The sequence below is a fragment of the Mustelus asterias genome, unplaced genomic scaffold (genome assembly GCF_964213995.1).
Source record: "Mustelus asterias unplaced genomic scaffold, sMusAst1.hap1.1 HAP1_SCAFFOLD_85, whole genome shotgun sequence".
Classification (NCBI taxonomy): Eukaryota; Metazoa; Chordata; class Chondrichthyes; order Carcharhiniformes; family Triakidae; genus Mustelus; species Mustelus asterias.
The window spans coordinates 695,376-712,768 of NW_027590139.1; the positions used below are offsets into that span (position 1 = coordinate 695,376).

The 17,393-nt window shown below is 47.9% G+C and overlaps 1 protein-coding gene across 1 annotated transcript in view; it reads left to right on the forward strand.

Moving 5' to 3' along the window:
- LOC144483989 (uncharacterized) overlaps positions 1-17,393 on the forward strand; it is an 80,539-nt gene that overhangs the window by 18,046 nt on the left and 45,100 nt on the right. Inside the window, exon 2 of the mRNA XM_078202565.1 lies at positions 11,439-12,331. Within this exon, the coding sequence (XP_078058691.1) occupies positions 11,439-12,331 (893 nt within the window). The remainder of the gene's footprint in view (positions 1-11,438; positions 12,332-17,393) is intronic.

Sequence of the window (17,393 nt, forward strand, 5' to 3'; positions counted from 1 at the left end):
CTTAAGGAGGAAATTCCAGAGCTTGTGACTTGGACAAATGAAAAAGGTCATTACTGGGAGAGTGATTAAAATCGGAAATGCTTAAGAGCCTGTGTGGCTGAGAAATATTACATAAATTTGGATGATTGCAACTATGTAGGTAAACAGGAATGAGAAATTTAAAAATTTGGTGCTTCTTAAAAGGAAGTGTTTGTAGACTGGTAAGCTCTACGGTGATGGCCGAACAAGATTTGATGCGAGTAAGCACATAACCTTTAAAAAAAAAAGTCTGGTTCAGTCTCATTCATTTGGCAGGGACAGGGACAGAGTTGCTGGCGAGGAACTGAGTGCAATGGGTTCACTCTTCTCGAGGAATTAAGGGCTATGGGGAGAGAGCGGGTAAATGGAGTTGAAATCAACCATGATTGAATGGTGGAGTGGACTCAATGGGCCGAATGGCCTTACTTCCGCTCCTATGTCTTATGGTCTTATGGTCTAATGTCAGACGAATTTGGATGGTGCGTGGCTCAGAGGGGAGCTTGCAGGTGATGGTGTCCACATACTCCTGCTGCCCTGGTCCATCCAGGTGGTGGAGGTTGAGGGTTTCGGAGATTCTATCAAATTGTGGCTCTGTTCTAGGTCTATAAAATGCCTCTCCATTGCCCATGTCTCTCCCACCCACTTCTCTCATTCTTACTCTTTCTGTCTCTCTTGTCGCATTGAATTCTCTAGCCCAGGGTGGTAGATGTTCCATCGTTGGTTAAGTTTAAGGATGGGATGGAGAGATTTTTGGTTTCTTGGGTGGGGCGGGGTGGGGAGAGGGGGGGGCGGTGGAGGTGGAGCTGAAAGATATGGGGAGCTGGCGGGAAAGTGGAATTGAAGACCAACACCAGCCATGATCATGTTGAATGGCTGGAGCCGGCTCAACAGGCCAAATGGTCTACTCCTGCTCCTATTGCTTGTGTTCGTGCAGATCTATGTGTAGACTCAGACGGAGTGGCAGGCTCCCTTCCCTGAAGGAGCTGATTGAACCTGATCACTTTTCACAAAAGATCCAACAGCTTTCATGGTCACCTTTCCCTCCTGTCAGCCCCATATAACACCAAATTCATTCACAATTTCACAACCTGTTTTTGTGAGTTCTCTCTCGCTCCCATTTTACTGTCTGAGATCAATTCCACGGGGTATCAGAAGGGGAGGATTTGCAGTCAGAAAACTCAAACCAAACATCCCATCAGATTCAAATGAAGTCACCTAATTTATCGTAACCTGAATATTTGTGAATCGTGAAAATAGATGGATGAAGTGTCGTTCACAGTGTTGAGAAACGATGGGAATGTGGGGAGGGATTCAGATCTCTATGTGAACTGGAAACTCATCAGCCCAGACACACCGGGGAGAGGTCATTCATTTGCTCCAAGTGTGGGAAGGATTCTCTCGCTCATCCAGCCTGCTGCAACACCAGCGAGTTCACACTGGAGAGAGACCTTTCAATTGTTCCAACTGTGGGAAGGGATTCGCTCAGTCAGGCAACCTGTTGAGACACCAGCGAGTTCACACTGGGAAGAGACCATTCACTTGCTCAGAGTGTGAGAAAGGATTCGCTCGGTCATCTGACTTGATGGCGCACCAGCGAGTTCACACTGACGAGAGACCATTTAAATGTCCAGACTGGGAAGTGGTATAAAGGTTCCCGGGACCTGATACTCCATCAACGTGCTCACAGTGATGAGAGGCCATTCAGATGCTCTCACTGTGGGACTGGGTTCAAACAATCATCTCAACTCATTGAACACCAGTGTAGTCACACCGGGGAGAGGCCATTCACCTGCTCTGTGTGTGGGAATGGGTTCAGTTGGTCATCTAACCTGCGGACACACCAGAGAATTCACACTGGGGAGAGACCTTTCACCTGTTCTGAGTGTGGGAAGGGATTCACTCAATTATCCACTCTGCTGAATCACCAGAGTGTTCACAATGAGAAGAGACCATTTCAATGTCCAGACTGCAGGAAGTGCTACAAAAGTTCCCGATAACTGCTCCACCATCAACGAGTTCACACTGAGGAGAGACCTTTTAAATGTCCAGACTGTGAGAAGTGCTTTAAAACTTCAAGGGAACTGATGCGCCATCAACGTGTTCACACTGACGAGAAACCATTCAGGTGCTCTCACTGTGACGCTGGGTTCAAGACATCATCTGACCTCACTGTACATCAGCGAGTTCACACTGGGGAGAAACCATTCACCTGCTCCCAGTGTGGGAAGGGATTCACTCAGTCATCCCCTCTGCTGACACACCAGCGAGTTCATAGGTAACTAAGGTGATTAGATTTTACTGTTAATAAGATCAGGACTGATCCATGTTCATTGGGGTCTGTTTCTGTTCATGTTGGTAAACTTCAAACCAAAAGAGAAAATGCTGGAAAATCTCAGCAGGTCTGGCAGCATCTTTAAAGAGAGAAAAGAGCTGACGTTTCAAGTCACGGGCGGCACGGTAGCACAGTGGTTAGCACTGCTGCTTCACAGCTCCAGGGTCCTGGGTTCGATTCCCGGCTCGGGTCACTTTCTGTGTGGAGTTTGCACATTCTCCTCGTGTCTGCGTGGGTTTCCTCCGGGTGCTCCGGTTTCCTCCCACAGTCCAAAGATGTGCGGGTTAGGTTGATTGGCCAGGTTAAAAAATTGCCCCTGAGAGTCCTGGGATGTGTAGGTTAGAGGGATTAGCAGGTAAAATATGTGGGGATAGGGCCTGGGTGGGATAGTGGTCGGTGCAGACTCGATGGGCCGAATGGCCTCCTTCTGCACTGTAGGGTTTCTATGATTTCTATGAAGTCCAGATGACCCTTTGTCAAAGCTTAGTTGGTAAACTTCAACCCAGTTACATGGGCTAATACTCTGGATAAAAGTTAAATAAGCCAACATTGTGTTCGCACATTATGTTGAATCTTTAACACCTCAAACATTAGTTAGTTCCTTCTGAAGGTCTCTTTCTCGCCCATCTCCTCTATTCTCACCTCAACAAGTGTGAGGAGTTCATGAAGCTTCTTTGTTACTAAGATTGAGATAATTCGATCAGCTGCTGCTGCTGTATCCCTCCCTTCCACTCGCCTACTGGGACAAACCATGTCTAAAGTTCCCTCTTGACCAAGCCCAGAACAGACATCTTTCTCCAGTTTCTCTCCTATCTCCCCTCGTGCCCGCTCCATGTTTATCTTGTCCATGAGACCCACCCCGTGCTCCATCGACCCTATTCTCACTAAATTGCTGATCATCCAACTTCCCCACATTTGGTGATATTGTTAATGGTTCTCTCTTTTCCCTGGTACTGTCCCCCTCACTTTTGAATCCTCTGAAATCACCCACCCTGAAAAAAACACTCAATCCCAGTCTTTGCCAACTATTGCCCCATCTCCAATCTCCCTTTCCTCTCCAAACCCCCTGAACTCGGTGAGCCCCAAGGATCTATCCTTGGCCCCTCCGAGTTCTCATCCACATGCTGCCACTGAATGACATCATCCAAAAGCACCGTGTTAGTTTTCCCATCTACACTGACAACACCCAGCTCTACCCATCCCTCTCCATTCCTCCACTGTTACTAAATTATCAAACTGCTTATCCCACATTCAGTACTGGATCAACAGAAATTTCCTCCAATTAAAAATTGGGAAGACCAAAGTCATTGTCTTCAGTCACCGTTACAAATTCTGTTCCCGAACTGCCAAGTCCATCCCTCTCCCTGGGAGCTGTCTGAAGCTGAATCACACTCTTCACAATCTCCATGTCAGATTTGACCCCAAGATGAGTTTCTGACCACATATCCACACCATCACTAATACCAGATATTTCAATCCCCGTAACGTCACCTGACCCCACCCCACCCCACCCCAGCTCATCTGCTGTAGCTCCTTACCCAGCAGCCCAGTGTGGAGGCACTGCGCCAGTCCCATTGGCCTGAGCCAACTGAGCATGTGTGGTGCTGGCAGGTGATCTGCATATTTAAAGGGACACTGTCCCTCTATGCAGTTGTCATTTGAACAGGACAGAAGTATTGTGAGAGAGACTCATTTCAACAAAGAAGAGAGCTGGATTTAGGGGAATAAAAATGTAAAGTTATAAAACTGTCCACCCTGAATTTGTCCTTTTTTCTTTACAGTAATTACTGATATAAATGGTTAAATGGACAGGAAGCTCAGACTAGACATCACATCAATCTAACCGAGTCACTCGATTCAGGACTGAATATCATTGGCATCATGGAAGGGGAGAGCAGCAGTCACAGCGAAGACAAACTGTACACGTGTTCCACATGTGGATCTGGATTCAACCAATCGACTGATATGGGAAGGCACAAGTGTAACCGAAACAGGGAGAGTCCGTGTGGACAATGTGGGAATACTGGGAATGGATTCCATTATCCCTCTGATCAGGAAACTAATCGATTTGGTCACACTGGGGAGAGTCCATGTGGGCAATGTGGGGATACCAGGAAGGGATTCTGTTATCCCTCTGATCAGGAAATTCATCAATGCAGTCACACTGGGGAGAGTCCATTCACCTGCCCCCTGTGCGAAAAGCGATTCACTCGATTTTCAAACATGTTGCGACACCAGCAGGTTCACACCGGGGAGAAACCTTTCACCTGCATCCCACCTGCTGACACACCAGCGAGTTCACACCGGGGAGAGACCGTTCACCTGCTGTGTGTGTGAAAAGAGATTTACTGAGTCATCGGCCCTGCTGAGACACAAGCGAGTTCATACCGGGGAGAGACCATTCCCCTGCTGTGTGTGTGGGAAGGGATTTGCTGAATCATCAATCCTGCTGCGACACCAGCAAGTTCATACCGGGGAGAGGCCATTCACCTGCTCAGTGTGTGGGAAGGGATTCACTCAATCATCCAACCTTGTGAGACACCAGTGGGTTCACAAGCAACTGCACTGTTCTGATTCAGCAGTTATTACTGCTGTTAATCAGATTCGGGGGTGAACCTTGTTCATTATAAAACAGGGGAGTCTTGATGCTGTTGCTGATAACCACAGCAACTGGGCTGCAGTTGGAAGAATTTTCATTTATATAGTGCCTTTCACAACCTCAGGGTACCTCGATGCGCAGACAGAAATGTGATGCTGATCAGAGGTGATCTGTTTTTAGTGAGGTTGGATGAGAGCGAAATATATAATAAATTTATAATAGAATTTTACACTAAGTTTGAAAACAATGTTACTCAATCTGAAACAGGAGTCTTAAATCCTAACAGAAGTAACCGTGAAGTTATGAGGGGGCAACTGGATTGTGGTGTATTAGGAAAATACCGAAAAGCAGTGGATCTGTTGTCAACAAATGTATTCCCACAAACAAAGCTGATAAATGACTGAGTCAATCTCTTCCCACACACACAACCACCATCATCTAGAAGGACAAGGACAGCAGACACATGGGAACACCACCTGCTGGAAATTCCCCTCCGAGCCACACACCTTCCCAACTTGGAAATACATCACCGTTCCTTCATTGTCACTGGATCAAAATCCTGTAATTCCCTCCCTAACAGCACTATGGGTGTACCTACAACACATGGACTGAAGGAAGGCAGCTCACCACCACCTTCTCAGTAAATTTATGCAAAAGTCTGAAAACATGTACCAAACGACTCAAGAACAACTTCTTCCTTACTGTCATGTTTGAATGGTCCTATCATATATTAAGCTGATCTTTCTCTTCACCCTACCTGTACCTGCACCCTATCCTTTCCTTCTCCCCATGTACTCCATGAAAGGTATGCTTTGTCTGTATAGCGTGCAAGCAACAATACTTTTCAGTGGATCCCAATACATTTGACAATAAATCAAATCAAAATTTAATGCACATGTTGTGAAGTAGAAATCATGCAGGGCAATTGCAACACTTGTGAGGGACAGTGCAAGGCTCCCTCTACACTTTCCCATCAAACACTCCTGAGGTATGTACAACCCATCTAAGGTACAGAGGAAAGTTCTCTCTAAATCATCCTGTGAAAAACTCCCAGGGGAAGCACTGCCCAAGCTCGGTACAAAGGAAAACTCCCATTACATGCCACATCAAACAGTGCCAGAGAGGAGGAACACTTTGGATAAGAAAAACTCCATCTGCACTGCCCCACCAAACACTCCCAGCCCATAATGAGCTGGGTTCCAGGAGGTTAGTTACCAGGCGATTAAATTATGTCATAAAGCAACACCATTTAATCCAGCTGGTCCTCTCTTTGACCTTTTAAAAATGGAGAATTGGGACATCCTTTCCCCAAACAGCGCCAGAGAGTCGGCACAGTTTTCATAAACTCCCTCTACACCGCCCCATCAAACACTCCCAGCCCAGAATGAGCTGAGCTCAAGGAGGTTAGTTACCAGGCAATGAAATTATGTCTTTGGTGGAGGTAGGCACGCTGACATCGTTTAAGACTTATCTGGATTGTCACATGAGCAGCCTGGGAATGGAGGGATACAAACGATTGGTCTAGTTGGACCAAGGAGCGGCACAGGCTTGGAGGGCCGAAGGGCCTGTTTCCTGTGCTGTACTGTTCTTTGTTCTTTGTCTTAAAACATCCCCATTCGATCAAGCATCTTGTTCATACTGGGAATGTCAGGGTGAAAACTGGGACATTCTGTCTCCAAACACATCCCCTCCTGTTCACACCGAGAATGATGTGGAGATGCCGGCATTGGACTGGGGTAAACACAGTAAGAAATCTCACAACACCAGGTTAAAGTCCAACAGGTTTATTTGGTAGCAAAAGACACTAGATTTCGGAGCGCTGCTCCTTTGTCAGGTGAATGGGATTTCAGTTCACAAACAGGGCATATAAAGACACAAACTCAATTTACAAAATAATGGTTGGAATGCGAGTCTTTATAGGTAATCCAGTCTTAAAGGTACAGACAATGTGAGTGGAGAGAGGGTTAAGCACAGGTTAAAGAGATGTGTATTGTCTTCAGCCAGGACAGTTAGTGAGATTTTGCAAGCCCAGGCAAGTCGTGGGGGTTACACATGGTGTGACATGAACCCAAGATCCTGGTTGAGGCCGTCCTCATGTGTGCGGAACTTGGCAATCAGTCTCTGCATTCTCCAAGGTGGCCTTCACGACAACGCAGAGTCGCTGAGCAGAGACTGATAGCCAATTTCCGCGCACGAGGACGGCCTCAACCGGGATCTTGGGTTCATGTCACACTGTCTGTAACCCCAACGACTTGCAAAATCTCACTAACTGTCCTGGCTGGAGACAATACACATCTCTTTAACCTGTGCTTAACCCTCTCTCCACTCACATTGTCTGTACCTTTAAGACTTGATTACCTGTAAAGACTCGCATTCTAACCATTATTTTGTAAATTGAGTTTGTATCTTTATATGCCCTGTTTGTGAACAGAACTCCCACTCACCTGAAGAAGGGGCTTGGGGCTCTGAAAGCTCGTGGCTTTTGCTATCAAATAAACCTGTTGGACTTTAAGCTGGTGTTGTGACACTTCTTACTGTGTTTACCCCAATTCAACGCTGGCATCTCCACATTTTGGAAATATATCGCCGTTCCTTCACAGTCGCTGGGTCAAAATCCTGGAATTCCCTCCCTATCAGCAGGGTGGATGTACTTGCACAACATGGACGGCAGTGGGTTCAGGTCCCATACATCACAAAGGTAGACACTCCTGCGCCCCCTACAAACATGGCGATCCCTGCTGCACATTGCCCCTTACAAAGATGCCGGCCGCACATGCGCACTGATAGACATTGCCACCAACAGATTGGCGGCCGTCAGCCCAGCCCAACACGACAAGTTGCGCCTCCAATTTGGTACCAACAGGGTGCCCGGGAAGTTATTTTCCAGGGTTTGGATTTGAACAACATGTTTACGAAGGCTCTCCACCCACCCGCCACATTCATCGCTCTCCGCGCGCCGCCCTTTACCTTGAACTGATCTTGGATCCGAGTTAAAACCGTCCGTCCGCCGCCATTACCCGCACTGCGCATGCTTCAGACCCCTCCCCTATTCACTCTGGTTGGAGGACCAGCCTCTCCCGCTCGGTCCTCCAGCCCCGCCCCCTTTTCCTCTTGGCCCGGAACCGCCGTCAATCAGTCCCCGGGCATTGTGACGTTGGGCATGCGCAGTGCGGCTCATGCCCAGGGACAGGCGCTTGTTTGATCTTCAGGCGGGAAGGAGGCGGATAAGCGGAGGCAGCGTTAGGGGCAGTGGGTGGGAGGGGAGGCTCCACACACCCAGTGGAGGCTTCAACACCCCCAATAAGGAACTAGCGGCACCGCCTCAACACCCAACACAACGGCAGCTGCAGCGCTTCCTCCCGGGGCCAGGCCCCAGTGGACAAATGTGGCTTCAGGAAGGAAATGCAGCAATGGGTTTGATTTGAATTATTATTGTCACATGTACTGGGATACAGTGAAAAGTATTGTTTCTTGCGCGGTGTACAGACAAAGCATACTGTTCATAGAGTACATAGGGGAGTAGGAAAGGAGAGAGTGCAGAATGTAGTGTTACAGTTACAGAAAGGGTGAAGAGAAAGATCAGCTTAATATGAGGTAGGTCCATTCAAAAGGAGGAAGCTTTGGAGAAGGTACAGAAAAGATTTACCAGGATGTTGCCTGGTATGGAGGGCATTAGTTATGAGAAGAGGTTGGAGAAACTTGGTTTGTTCTCACTGGAACAACGGAGGTTGAGGGGTGAACTGATAGAATTCTACAAGATTATGAGGGGCATGGACAGAGTGGATAGTCAGAAGCTTTTTCCCAGGATGGAAGAGTCAATTACTAGGAGGCACAGGTTTAAGGTGTGAGGGGCGAGGTTTAATGGAGATGTTTGAGGCAAGTTTTTTACACATAGTCATAGAGGTTTACAGCGTGGAAACAGGTCCTTTGGCCAACTTGTCCATGCCACCCTTTTTTTTAAAAAACTTCTCAGCTAATCCCAATTGCCCGCATTTGGCCCATATCCCTCTATGCCCATTGTACCCATGTAACTATCTAAATGCTTTTTAAAAGACAAAATTGTACCCGCCTCTACTCCTACGTCTGGCAGCTTGTTCCAGACACTCACCACCCTCTGTGTGAAAAAATTGCCCCTCTGGACACTTTTGTATCTCTCCCCTCTCACCTTAAACCTATGCCCTCGAGTTTTAGACTCCCCTACCTTTGGGAAAAGATATTGACTATCTAGCTGATCTGTGCCCCTCATTATTTTATAGACCTCGACAAGATCAACCCTCAGCCTCCGATGCTCCAGAGAAAAAAGTCCCAGTCTATCCAGTCTCTCCTTATAACTCAATCCATCAAGTCCTGGTCGCATCCTAGTAAATCTTTTCTGCACTCTTTCTAGTTTAATAATATCCTTTCTATAATAGGGTGACCAGAATTACACACAGTATTCCAAGTGTGGCCTTACCAATGTCTTGTCCCACTTCAACAAGACATTCCAACTCCTGTATTCAATGTTCTGACCGATGAAACCAAGCATGCCGAATGCCTTCTTCACCATTCTGTCCACCTGTGACTCCATTTTCAAGGAGCTATGAACATGTACCCCAAGATCTCTTTGTTCTGTAACTCTCCCCAACGCCCTACCATTAACTGAGTAAGTCCTGCCCTGGTTCAATCTACCAAAATGCATCACCTCGCATTTGTCTAAATTAAACTCCACCCACAAGTGGTTCTGATGTTACAGAAAAATAACTTGGCAATAATAGTCAATTACAGCAAATCAGAAACCAGGAATGTTTCTAATCCTTCGTTGACGGACACATTCGCCAATTAAATCCTACCTTTTCACCCTTTCGCATTCGATGAAAAATTGACTTCTGCTAATCCTTTATTTGCATAGCATATCCCCATATCTCGCCTTTGGTATTTGCTATGGAGAAATCTGGCCTTGCTCACCCTCTGGTGAAGGCTGAAAAGCAGAATGTTATGGGGCCTACGCAGGTGAAGATTATCCTGTTCATGCTGAAATAGCAGACACTGACTCCTTTGAAGGTCTGCAAGCCGATAAACATTTTCACTCGCTGTTGAAGAGAAGGCAGGAAACTTTAATCTGAGCATTTCCACATAGTCAGCACTGCTTCGTGCATGTGTTAGAGTGGGCCAAGGCTGAGGCAGCTGTCCTATATATATTTATAGAGTGAGAATAGACTAACATTTCGAGTCTGGATGACCCTTTGTCAGAGCTCTGATGAAGGGTCATCCAGATTTAAATGATGGCTCTATTCTCTCTCCACAGATGCTGTCAGACCTGCTGACATTTTCCAGCATTTTCTGTTTTTGTTTCAGATTCCAGCATCTGCAATATTTTGCTTTTATATGTATTTATATATCCAAATGTGCTATGTTAACAAAATGGACAGTTACTAACCGAAATATAAAGCATCATGTGATTTAGCTGACTTGACCATATTCCTATCGTTATTCAGTCATTAAAGACACAGTCATGGAACATTAAACTTGCCGAGCAGGGCCCCTCGTATCAACACACAGGCAGCTGCTTTGTGAGACTGCGAGCAGCACAGACAAGTCAGAGATAAGTGTCTTGAGAAGAGAGATTCATTGTGATGGCTCAAAAACAGTTGATAAGGTGTAGCAATTCTATGATTCTAATGAACATTCTTTCCTCTCATTCCCCAAAAGCTGTAAATCTCCATCCCACACACTCTCCCTCCATTCTCACTCTGCTGTATCTAATATTCACCCTCCCAATTCTCCTGAAGGTGCTGATTGAGGCTGATTGACAGATCCATGCTCACTGCTTCCTGTCCACCACACACAAATCATAAGAAACAGGAGCTGCAGTTGGCCATTCAGCCCATCGAACTGCCTCAACCATTCATTGAGAATTGGCTGATCTATCGCAGCATCATTTCCCACGCTATCCCCCAGATAGAGAGAGAATAGAGCCAATGTTTCGAGTCTGGAGAGAGGAAAGAATGTTCCATAGAAACTAGAATTGTGTGTTCTGAATTTCTATCCTGCACTGACACTGATGATCTCTGCAAACATGTTTTACAGGATACTGAAAGAGGAATCACCGGCTGAAATCTCAAACATCACATCTAGATCTGACAGAGTCATATTCCTTAGGACCTGAATATCATCGGCATTTGAATCGAGGAGAAATGCTTGTCCGGTCTGATGACTTGAAAAGATTTCAAACATCAGTGTGACTGGAAAAGTGCCAACACGCTGCCAGACTGGAGTGAGTGTGTTCCAGTGCACTGAGCTTGAACCAGTTACACAGCCTGAATAAATATCACACCATTCACAGTGGGGGGGAGGGGTGAGGGGACTGTTCTGTGTGTGGATGAGTGTTCAACTGAAGAGAGGAAAGGACACCTGCACCATGGAGAAACCATGGAAATGTGGGGACTGTGGGAAGAGATACAGAGCCCCATCAGAGCTGGAAGCTCATCGGCGCAGCCACACTGGGGAGAGACCAGTGTGGGGAGGGATTCAGTCATTTATCCAGCCTGCAGACACACCAGCGTGTTCACACTGGGGAGAGACCATTTATTTGCTCTCAGTGTGGGGAGGGATTCACTCGATTATCCCAACTGCAGACACACCAGCGAGTTCACACTGGGGAGAGGCCCTTCAGCTGCTCTCAGTGTGGGAAGGGATTCACTCAGTTATCCGTCCTGCAGACACACCAGCGAGTTCATACTGGGGAGAAACCGTTCACCTGCTCTCAGTGTGAGAAGGGGTTCAGTCAATTATCTAACCTGCAGACGCACCAGCGTGTTCACACTGGGGAGAGACCGTTCACCTGCTCTCAGTGTGGGAAGGGATTCACTCGGTTATCCAGCCTGCAGTCACACCAGCGAGTTCACACTGGGGAGAGGCCATTCACCTGCCCTCAGTGTGGGAAGGGGTTCAGTCGATTATCTGACCTGCAGATGCACCTGCGTGTTCACACTGGGGAGAGACCGTTCACCTGCTCTCAGTGTGAGAAGGCATTCACTGATTCATCCACCCTGCGGAGACACCAGCGAGTTCACACTGGGGAGAGGCCGTTCACCTGCTCTCAGTGTGGGAAGGGATTCACTCATTTATCCACCCTGCGGAGACACCAGCGAGTTCACACTGGGGAGAGGCCGTTCACCTGCTCTCAGTGTGGGGAGGGGTTCGGTCAATTATCTAACCTGCAGAGACACCAGCGAGTTCACACTGGGGAGAGACCATTCACCTGCTCTCCGTGTGGGAAGGGATTCAGTCAATTATCTGACCTGCAGATACACCAGCACATTCACACTGGGGAGAGACCATTCACCTGCTCTCAGTGTGGGAAGGGATTCAGTCAATTATCTAACCTGCTAAAACACCAAAAAGTTCATGAGTGATTCCAGGGGTTGGATTCTGCTGTTATTGTTTCAGCTCTCAATTACATCCAGGACTGCATTTTGTTCATTCTCACAGTTAGTCAATGGGGAGGGTCGGAGGGTTTCTTTCTGCTGGACTGGCCGGTCTCACAACTGCCTCCAGTGGGCTGATGCTCTTTGAGTCTTGTTGCGAATACCTTGTTTTAAATTTCACAAGGATCACAGAGTGACAGGGTGTGAGGAAGTTAAGCGATATTTAATCAGCATTTCTGTTTGAAACCTCCCAATGCCCATCCAATTTCCTTTGTTCTTGTTTATTGTCTCCACTTCCTCCACCCTCGTAGGCAGCGAGTTCCAGGTCATTACCATTCACTGCATCAAAATATTCTTCCTCACATCCGTGCCCCCCTGCCCCCTGCATCTCTGACCCAAAACCATAAATCTGTGTCCCCCCTCGTCCCTTCTCCTGTCAGCTAATGGGAACAGCTTTTCTTTGTCCACCTTATCTAAACCTGTCAGAATCTTGTCCACCTCTATCAAATCTCCCCTCAACCTCCTTTGCTCCAAGAGGAACAACCCCAGCCTGACATTGACAATAAAGAACAAACTAACAGAATATGTTAATACCTGAAATCAAATGGGAATGTTCAATTTCTGTTTTTAAGAAATCATGAATATATTGTCCTGGACAATAAAGGGATTTGAATAACTCAGCTTGGGTGCAGTTGAATGAAATGTACCAATCTCGTATCCACCCACAGTCTAGAGGAAATGTGGAATGTGTAGCTGGAAATCCCTCCCTAACAGCTCTGTGGGTGTACTTACACCTTAGGCATTGTAGCAGTTCAGGAAGGCAGTGTTGGCACTGATCGTGGCCGAGGCAGCTACATACAGCCACATATTCTGTTATAATTGAAGGACAGCAGATTGAATGTGAGGCATTATGGGACTGGACTATCTTGACCACATTCTTGTGACTGCTCAGTTTCTGCAATCATGAACCATTCCGAACAGTATATCTAAATCTCTAACCACAGAATGTGTGGCTGCTTTGATTTAGAAATCTCCAGGCCCACCAAGTTCAAACCAGGCAGATCAGCAGTCAGAAATAGTGGCAATAGCCAAACTGTGAATCGTCTTACTGAATTTCAATGGGAACAGAGGACCAGGTGAGAATATTTACTCAGAATGAGTTAGAATTAAACTTATTCCAGGACCGGCTGGTGTTCAGTGGCTGAGATTCCCGAATCTGTTAAAAGGGGGTCTGACCAATCAACAAACAGTGGTCGGTAGTTCGGTAAGAAGCGTTCTCATGCATTATTTGAATTATTTTATCATAAATTTGTGATCAGAACTGTGAGGGACTTGTAACCCAATAGTTGTTGAATTGACGGTAAACTCCAAGTAGCACTGGACTGAAAAGGGGGTCTGACCAAGAAGTGAAGTGATCTCAGGCATTGTTTAAATTACATCATCATTGGCCAACTTCCCCTTTGTGACGTCACAGTGGAGTCGTCCCTGAATCAGCCAATAGGAATCACTCTGCTCCGCGGTGACACCCCGGGTTCCAGTGAGCAGGCCCGGGCGCGCGGACCTGGGAGCCCCGCCCCCACCCATTGTTCCCCTCCCCCTACACCACATTGAGCCAAGGTTTCCAGGCAACCGGCTGACGGCTCCGGCCAGAGTGAGAAGCCACTCGGTGAGCTCCCCCTCCCCCCGGCCCGGGACTGCGCATGTCCAAGGGAGAGGGAAGCTGCGAATTGCAGGGCAGATCCTGCCCCCTGACCTTCTTTGGGATTGACGAACGAGTTGGAGGACTGGAAGGAGTTTGGCCAATCAGAGCGCGGGCTTTGTGTGAATGAAGATTGAGCTTCAGACAGACTCAAACTTCCTCTTGTCGCCAACATCTGTGAGTGGGAAAGATTGGATTGTCCAGCCAGTCCACCATGTTGGCCGTTCGCTTTGCGTGTTGGCCAGTATAGTGTGCTCCAGGCAGGGGGCGAGCAGAGGATAAGGAGTTCAAGGCGGGCTTAATGCGCGCCTTGCGGTGAGCTTTTGGAAATGTGGCCGCTGGGAGGAACGCCTTGGTCGGCGTGAAGTTTCTGTTTCAAGTGCTTGGGTTCGTGACTTGTGCAAGAACTTTTTGTTTCGGCTGGGGCTTGTTGAATGCTGCTCTCGCTGGGATTCCTGTGCCTTGAAAGGCGTGGCCCAGGTAGATGCAATCTCGGAGGACCCAGGCCAGGGAGGAGCCATTTGGGAACTATGGTTTCGGAAGATTCAGCCGCGGAAGGTGTGACCCCAGACGGTGCAGCCCCAGTGGGTGTGATTTTGGAAGATCTGGCCCGGAGTGGTGGACTTTGGAGGACTGCAGTTGAGCGTTGTCGACTTCGGACGGTGGAATGTTGATGGGCGAAGCTCTGGAAGGCGATGCCTCCGAAATGTTTCACAATTGTATGGTTGTTCATGGATTGTTTGTTATTGTAATATGTGGTTTTCCTGTTATGATAGTTGGTGGTTCCGGCCCCCGTCTATTTTCTTGCGTTATTGTGGCCTGGGGGGGCATCCCCCCCTGGATAAAGTCACCCCCGGGGGGTGTGACATCCACTTGGGAAAATGCTCTGGGTGGTGAAGCCCCGGACATAGTAACACCAGAGGGATTTTATTCTCCGGGAGAAAAATTGGGAAGGCAGGCCCGAACTGAGTACCCTGGAGAGACTCTCCCACCGCCCCGGCTGAAATTCCCGAAGGGATTCCGGATTGAGTAGGTTCGGGGTGGTTTCCCCATTTCCCCCCTCCGGCTGAACATCCGTAAGGTGTAACCCCCGGATATGAGTACCACTGGAGGGTTGCATCCCCCGGCAGGTGGACAAACCCAGGGGACGGTGCCCTTATGCTTCAGTGTTTATTTTTTGTTGTGTATAGTTGTAGTGTTGTGTTAATGTTTGTAGATTTGTAGATTATGATTTGTAAATGGAGGTGTATTTTGAGGGCAATGCCCTGGAAAACTGTAATTGATGATGAACCCTTCCGAAATGGAAGGTAGTAATTGATAAATGGATGGTGTTAGCCATCGGTAATGTATTTTTCAGATTTGTTCTTTGTTCATTTGTAATTGTTTTGTAATATCGTGTTTGTACTAACCAACGGAAAATCTTTGCATTGTTTGTGGCCTGGGGGGTATCCCCCCCCCTCCCCTCCCCTCCCCTGGATAGAGTGACCCCCGGGGGGTGTGACATCCAGTTGGGGAAAGTGTCTGGGGCACCCAGAGGGGTAACACCGGGGGGGTTTTGTTCTCCGGGAGAAAAATTGGGAAGGCAGGCCGAATTGAGTATCCCAGAGAGCTTTTCCCACCGCCCCAGCCGAAAATCCGGAAGGCAGTCCGGATTGAGTAGGTTCGGGGTGGTTTTCCTGTCCCCCCGCCTCCAGTCGAACATCCGTCAGGTGGAACCCCCGGACCTGAGTACCTCTGGGGGGTTGCATCCCCCGGCAGGGGAAAAATCCGGGAGGCGGTGCCCTGGAGGGCGGCGGATATGCTGCAATGTTTATTCTTGTTGTGTTGTACTAATGTTTGTCACTTTGTAGATTATGATTTGTAATTGGAGGTGTATTGAGAGGGCAATGCCCTGGAAAACTATGACCGTTAGTGAACCCTTCCGAAATAGAAGATAGTAACTGATAAATGGATGGCGTTAGCCATTGGTAATGTATTTTTTGTGTATTTGTAATTGCTTTGTATTAACGTATTTGTGATAAATAAAAATAAACCAACATCTGTGAGTGGGAAAGATTGGATTGTCCAGCCAGTCCACCATGTTGGCCGTTCGCTTTGCGTGTTGGCCAGTATAGTGTGCTCCAGGCAGGGGGCGAGCAGAGGATAAGGAGTTCAAGGCGGGCTTAATGCGCGCCTTGCGGTGAGCTTTTGGAAATGTGGCCGCTGGGAGGAACGCCTTGGTCGGCGTGAAGTTTCTGTTTCAAGTGCTTGGGTTCGTGACTTGTGCAAGAACTTTTTTGTTTCGGCTGGGGCTTGTTGAATGCTGCTCTCGCTGGGATTCCTGTGCCTTGAAAGGCGTGGCCCAGGTAGATGCAATCTCGGAAGACCCAAGCCAGGGAGGAGCCATTTGGGAACTATGGTTTCGGAAGGTTCAGCCGCGGAAGGTGTGACCCCAGACGGTGCAGCCCCAGTGGGTGTGATTTTGGAAGTTCTGGCCCGGAGTGGTGGACTTTGGAGGACTGTAGTTGAGCGTTGTCGACTTCGGACGGTGGAATGTTGATGGGCGAAGCTCTGGAAGGCGATGCCTCCGAAATGTTTCACAATTGTATGGTTGTTCATGGATTGTTTGTTATTGTAATATGTGGTTTTCCTGTTATGGTAGTTGGTGGTTTGTTCCGGCCCCCGTCTATTTTCTTGTGTTATTTGTGGCCTGGGGGGCATCCCCCCCTGGATAAAGTCACCCCCGGGGGGTGTGACATCCACTTGGGGAAAGTTCTGGGTGGTGAAGCCCCGGATATAGTAACACCAGAGGGATTTTATTCTCCGGGAGAAAAATTGGGAAGGCAGGCCCGAACTGAGTACCCTGGAGAGACTCTCCCACCGCCCCGGCTGAAATTCCCGAAGGGATTCCGGATTGAGTAGGTTCGGGGTGGTTTCCCCATTTCCCCCCTCCGGCTGAACATCCGTAAGGTGTAACCCCCGGATATGAGTACCACTGGAGGGTTGCATCCCCCGGCAGGTGGACAAACCCAGGGGACGGTGCCCTTATGCTTCAGTGTTTATTTTCTGTTGTGTATAGTTGTAGTGTTGTGTTAATGTTTGTAGATTTGTAGATTATGATTTGTAAATGGAGGTGTATTTTGAGGGCAATGCCCTGGAAAACTGTAATTGACGATGAACCCTTCCGAAATGGAAGGTAGTAATTGATAAATGGATGGTGTTAGCCATCGGTAATGTATTTTTCATATTTGTTCTTTGTTCATTTGTAATTGTTTTGTAATATCGTGTTTGTACTAACCAACGGAAAATCTTTGCATTGTTTGTGGCCTGGGGGTATCCCCCCCCCCCCCCCCCCCCTGG